Here is a 6,000-nt window from a genome sequence, read left to right on the forward strand (position 1 = left end):
CCACCTTTCAGGGAGGAGTGGGTGTTTGATTGGTTGATCGGTCGGTTGTTTCGTTGATTGTTTGGCTGTTGGCTTGATTGGTCGACTGGTTTATTGATGGATTCGATTGACTGATTTGACTTTACTTACTTTAATGCGTGTTAAGGTTTTACATTAATAGAAAACCATTTAGGGTAAACACAATAAGTCAAAAGGAAAATCTCAAACAATCCCCTCTTCTCCATGTTATAGATCAATAGTTTGACCAGTGTGTTATGTAGTTCTCCCATTGTGGTCCCTTCTAATCCTACCTGTTCTCCCACCTTCTTCTCCCATTGTGGTCCCTTCTAATCCTACGCCCTCCACCTGTTCTCCCATTGTGGTCCCTTCTAATCCTACGCCCTCCACCTGTTCTCCCATTGTGGTCCCTTCTAATCCTACGCCCTCCACCTGTTTTCCCATTGTGGTCCCTTCTAATCCTACGTCCTCCACCTGTTCTCCCATTGTGGTCCCTTCTAATCCTAGGCCCTCCACCTGTTCTCCCATTGTGGTCCCTTCTAATCCTACGTCCTGCACCTGTTCTCCCATTGTGGTCCCTTCTAAATCCTATGTCCTCCACCTGTTCTCCCATTGTGGTCCCTTCTAATCCTACGCCCTCCACCAGTTCTCCCATTGTGGTCCCTTCTAATCCTACGCCCTCCACCTGTTCTCCCATTGTGGTCCCTTCTAATCCTACGTCCTCCACCTGTTCTCCCATTGTGGCCCCTTCTAATCCTAACCAGTTCTCCCATTGTGGTCCCTTCTAATCCTGTCCACCTGTTCTCCCATTGTGGTCCCTTCTAATCTCCTCATCCCCCATTGTTCTCCCATTGTGGTCCCTTCTAATCCTACGCTCCAGTTCTCCCATTGTGGTCCCTTCTAATCCTACGCCCTCCACCTGTTCTCCCATTGTGGTCCCTTCTAATCCTATGTCCTCCACCTGTTCTCCCATTGTGGTCCCTTCTAATCCTACGCCCTCCACCTGTTCTCCCATTGTGGCCCCTTCTAATCCTACGCCCTCCACCTGTTCTCCCATTGTGGTCCCTTCTAATCCTACGCCCTCCACCTGTTCTCCCATTGTGGTCCCTTCTAATCCTACGCCCTCCACCTGTTCTCCCATTGTGGTCCCTTCTAATCCTATGTCCCCCACCTGTTCTCCATGCAGTGCACTGATTCCAGAAGCAGTCTTTTCATAGGGAACATGCTGTCATTTGAGATGCCAAAGTCTTACTGTTTCTCCATTGTGGTCTCCTCTCATCCCAGGTCCTCCAGTTGGGTTACAACAAGCTGACCAACCTGACAGAGGGGATGATGCGGGGCCTGGGCCGCTTGCAGTGCCTCTTCCTCCAGCACAACCTCATCGAGGTCATTGACAACAAAGCATTCGAGGAGTCCAGCTCCAGCCTCAGCAGCATCGACCTCTCGTCCAATAAGCTGGCCCGGATCGATCCGTCAACGTTCACCGTGCTAAACCGGTTAATGGTCTGCGAGCTGGCAGGAAATCCTTTCCATTGTGGATGTGATCTGTATAGTTTTCTTACTTGGTTGGAGGCATTTAATAACGTGACACATACATACGACAGGCTGCAGTGCGAGACCCCCGGCGAGCTGTTTCTCTACCCGCTCCTGAGCCCCGTGGCCGGGCACGGGCGCAGCGCTCGCACCATGCTTGCCACCATCTGTCGCGACGGCATGATCATACCCGGGATCACGTCTCAACCCGGCACCGACTGGGAGGGCTCCGGGATGGGCCCGGAGATGGATGGCCGGGCCGGACCGTATCATCAGCCGACAGCGTCGTCCACGGCTGACCCCAACTTCAACCCCAGCATCAAACTCCAATGGGTCACTCTGTCTGCAGCCAAGCTGTTGGTCCAGATCCCTAAACCATACAGCAAGATGTACGTCCTGGTTCAATACAACCAGAGCTTCGTCTCGGACATCCAGAACCTCAAGGAGAAGAAGGAGAAGGTGACGTTGGTGGATCTCAAACCTCACACCAACTACACCTACTGCGTAGTGTCTATAAGTAAAAACCAGCGCAACAACCACACGTGCATCTTCTTCGCCACGCGAGAGGCTGGCACTGACGACCACCACGCCAACCCGTCAACCATGACGCATTACATCATAACGATCCTGGGGTGTCTGCTGGGGATGGTGATCGTGCTCGGGCTCGTCTACTACTGCCTGAGGAAGCGTCGGATGCAGGAGGAGAAGGAGAAGGTGATCAGCGTGAAGAAGACCATCTTGGAGATGCGGTAAGAGGGACAATGGGTTATTTAGGTTGTTGAAACCCCAGCTCTTTATTCTTTGTTATTTGACATTATTTTACTCATCTCTTTTATAGCCTTGTTGTTTTTTATTATTCTCTCTCATTCCATTTTATTGTTGATACAATAAAGTGTGTTTGTGATTTAAATGCACTTTAATTAATTAAAGTTTGATTCGAGGTTTGAATAACTTGGGACTCATAGGTAGATGCGATGCACCTGAATTGCATACAGCTATTTTACCTGAGATTGTATTTTATTTCCAGGTATGGACCGGAGGCTGCAGCACAGGCAGCTAACGACCCGGCAGCCATGCAGCATCTCCAGGAACAGGCCCAGAACCAGGGGCACCACGGAGGTCACCTCCACGGAGGAGGGAGTGGCGGGGGTAATAAACTTCCCCCCTCCACCTCCTCCAGCTCCGGCATGCTCCACGGTTCGGCCAACACCACCTCCTCCCGCCTCTCGACGCTCCCCCAAGTGGAGAAGATGGCCACGGCGTTCTGTGAAGCCATGGCAACCAATAAAGGGAACTATATGGACGTGAGGACTGGGGCAGGATTATCAGGAGACGGGGGAGGATTATTACTGGCAGGGGGAGGAGGAGGAGGGGGGGAGGCGATACTGGTGGATATGCGAGGCATCAACGGTTGCAGTGAAGATGGAATGGACGTTGGGAATGATTCGGATGACGACGGGCACGGATCTGCATCGGAGATCTCGACAATCGCCATGGAGGTCGACAAAGTCAACCAGATTATCAACAACTGTATCGACGCGCTCAAGCTCGACTCCCTTGTTGCCACGACAACATCTGGCGACAACCCTACTTCTCCTCCACCTGCTAGTATCACCTCCCTCGCTCGGAACCTTATCCCCCTCTCTCAAGGCCTCGCTGACACCTGCCAGATGCTCGCCTCCTCTCCCAAAATCCATGCCCCTCCCGCGATGACCCCCGTCCCCCTCGTCATGCCCCTCTCGGAGCGTCCCGGAATCAGTGGAGGGGGGTTTCTCTCGCCACCCTACAGGGACCCACCACCGGCGAATGCCGTACGACCCTTACAGAGGCAGCTGAGCGATACAGGTGTGGTGGTCATGGGTGCTGGGAAGAACCGATGTAGCGTGTCCTCGGCTGGAGGATCCATGAAGAGCACCAGGGTCTTCAGTCTGGATGTCCCGGAGCCCCGCAGCCCGGGGCCCAACTCCTGCCCTCCATACTCAGAGAAGGGGAGCCCTGTTGGGTGTGGGGAAACCATGGAGAGGCTCCCTCTTGTGGGTGGAAATGGTAGTGGTTGTGGTAGTGGTGGTGATGGAAACGGGATGGGTTGTGGTGGTGGGAACGGAATGGGAGGAGGGGTTAATGAAGGTGGGGTGAATGTCAATGGAGGTGGGGTGGGTTGCGGAGGGGGAGGGAGAGGAGGGGGAGGCCCGGGAAAGCAGCAGCAGCATCATCATCTGGAGGTACATCCAGACTACCACTGTTCTGAGCACAGGCACTCCTTCCCCGCCCTCTACTACGAGGGATCCAACGACTCCCCCTCTCCCTCCCCATCCCAGAAGGCCTCCTTCCTCAAACCCCTGGGACGTACCAAAAGGGACCCTGCCGCCTACTCCCAGCTCTCCCCTTCCCGGCACCACAACTACTCCGGCTACTCCTCCAGCCCCGAATATTCCTCGGAAAACACCCTTCGAATCTGGGAGAGGTTCCGGCCACACAAGAAAGGCCCTCGCGACCCTCGCGAAGAGGCGACGTATATCGCTGCAGGCCACGCCTTGAGGAAGAAGGTTCAGTTTGCGAAAGACGAGGACCTCCATGATATCCTCGACTACTGGAAGGGGGTGTCGGCCCAGCAGAAGCTGTGAGAGATGAGGAAGAGGTGTAACCTAGAGGATGGCATACAGAAGGAGAAGACAGTGATGTCATAATTCTCAAGAACTCCCAGACAGTGAATGGACCTGAATGACACAACTACAACTGTCGGCTCCCATGTGCACTTCCTGGTCTCTTTTATGACATCATCTGTCTTCTCATTCTTTAACTATCCTCGGCTGTTACAACAGCAGACTCTGCCAGGGGATGAGGAGGATAGTAGTGGAAGTTATGGGGGAGACATTATGTAGTAGTAGTAGTAGCATGACACGGGGTATTGTTTTTTTTCTACAGTTCCACAATGGAACTACAGGGGTTCCACAATTCTACAAGTCGTTCCACAGAAATTCCACTGTTCCATTGCGGGTTCCATCATGGTTCCACAAGAGTTCCACAGTTTTACAATGGTTCTATAGAGGTTCCAAAGTTCCATAAAGAGTTCTATAATGTCTCTGTAACAGTTCCGTAGGGGTTCTATAGTGGTTCTAGAAGTTTCAAAGTTCTACATGGAGTTCCATAATGGTTCCACACTGAGCTTCTAGGTGGTTCCACATTCTCTTTTTTTCCAGGTTTGGGTAAACAAAAAAACAACAATATATCAGATTTCCTTTTGTCTGGCACTTTGGTCCTTGCAGACTATCATAGAAAGACAGAGCCAGGGTGATGAGGACTCAGTAATGACTGCAGAGTCTTGTCACTAGCAGGTGTCCTAAGACTCATTACAACATATCTCCCAACAACAAGCAGCAGCATTACTCGGCTTAAACCCTGGTCCCTTAAACAGCACAGCTCATAATCCCATCAACATTCAATTCATTCACTAAACACTGCATGCATCCCAAGTGGCACCCTATTCCCTGTTTTCTGCACTACTTTTGACAAGGGCCCACAGGGTTCCCATAGGGCTCTGGTCAAAAATAGTGAGCTATATAGGGAATAGGGTGCCATTTGGGACGCAGAGTCATTTCACTCTGCAGCCCACCACCTGCCTCCCTAGCAGCGCCATTTAGAGAGATAATTGAAAGGGGATGAGGAATTAGCAGTGTTTGCCTCAATCTCTTCTTCTTCCTTCGGAGGAGGGGGGAGAGAGGAGGGAGGATGGAGGGCAGAAGGAGGACAAGGAAGTGGGGGAGGATATTAAGCGATTCTTATCGTGTTAATTGTTCTCGGCTGTAATTAGCCCAGGAACAAAACAGGTGGAGATGCTGGCGTGGGTGGACACACACCGAGAGGTGTGTGTGTGGATGGTGGGAACCAGGCCCTGGAGCCCCTCTCTGTGTTTAGCAGGAGCGTGCTTATCGATTGGAAACACCTACACATGTTTTACAGAGCGTGGCATGCTGCGGGGCGCTCCGCCATTTTGTTTTCTCCTTCTTCTTGGCCTTTTCTATATCACACATGTGGATTGAGCAGATACATTGCATTCAGATAGCAAACAAGGAGGAAGGGACGTTTACACACACACACGCACGCACACTCTCCGTGTGTGTGTTCAGATTACTATGAAGTAAGCCATTTTCCAGACCTACTTGCTAACATTTCCCTGGCTTCGAGACAATTTGTTATTTACAGGTATAGCATATTTTTTCTTTTGATAAGAAAGTCAAAGCTTCCTTCAGGGGAAGATTAAAATTAGCATTTCAATAGTGCTAGTCATGCAAAAACCACTTTAGGCTGGGTTAGGAGAGGTGGAGAGAGACGAGTGTTGGCTCCCATATTAAAGCAGAAGGTAATCATGTCGGAGAAGAGAGAAGGTTCCTGGCGGAACACACAGAACTCACACAAGACGTTACAGCTGAAATTAAAGACAATGCTAGTATGGTGATGTTTAGAAAAGCT

The 6,000-nt window shown here is 51.2% G+C and overlaps 1 protein-coding gene across 1 annotated transcript in view; it reads left to right on the forward strand.

Annotated features, from left to right (window-relative positions):
- Positions 1 to 4,979, forward strand: part of LOC124018681 (protein phosphatase 1 regulatory subunit 29-like) — a 72,113-nt gene extending 67,134 nt beyond the window's left edge. The window contains exons 4-6 of the mRNA XM_046334022.1: positions 1,282 to 2,279; positions 2,558 to 3,678; positions 3,718 to 4,979. Coding sequence (XP_046189978.1) covers positions 1,282 to 2,279; positions 2,558 to 3,678; positions 3,718 to 4,154 — 2,556 coding nt within the window. The 3' untranslated portion in view covers positions 4,155 to 4,979. The remainder of the gene's footprint in view (positions 1 to 1,281; positions 2,280 to 2,557; positions 3,679 to 3,717) is intronic.
- The last annotated feature ends 1,021 nt before the right edge of the window (positions 4,980 to 6,000 follow it).

Source organism: Oncorhynchus gorbuscha, unplaced genomic scaffold (assembly GCF_021184085.1).
Source record: "Oncorhynchus gorbuscha isolate QuinsamMale2020 ecotype Even-year unplaced genomic scaffold, OgorEven_v1.0 Un_scaffold_561, whole genome shotgun sequence".
NCBI lineage: Eukaryota > Metazoa > Chordata > Actinopteri > Salmoniformes > Salmonidae > Oncorhynchus > Oncorhynchus gorbuscha.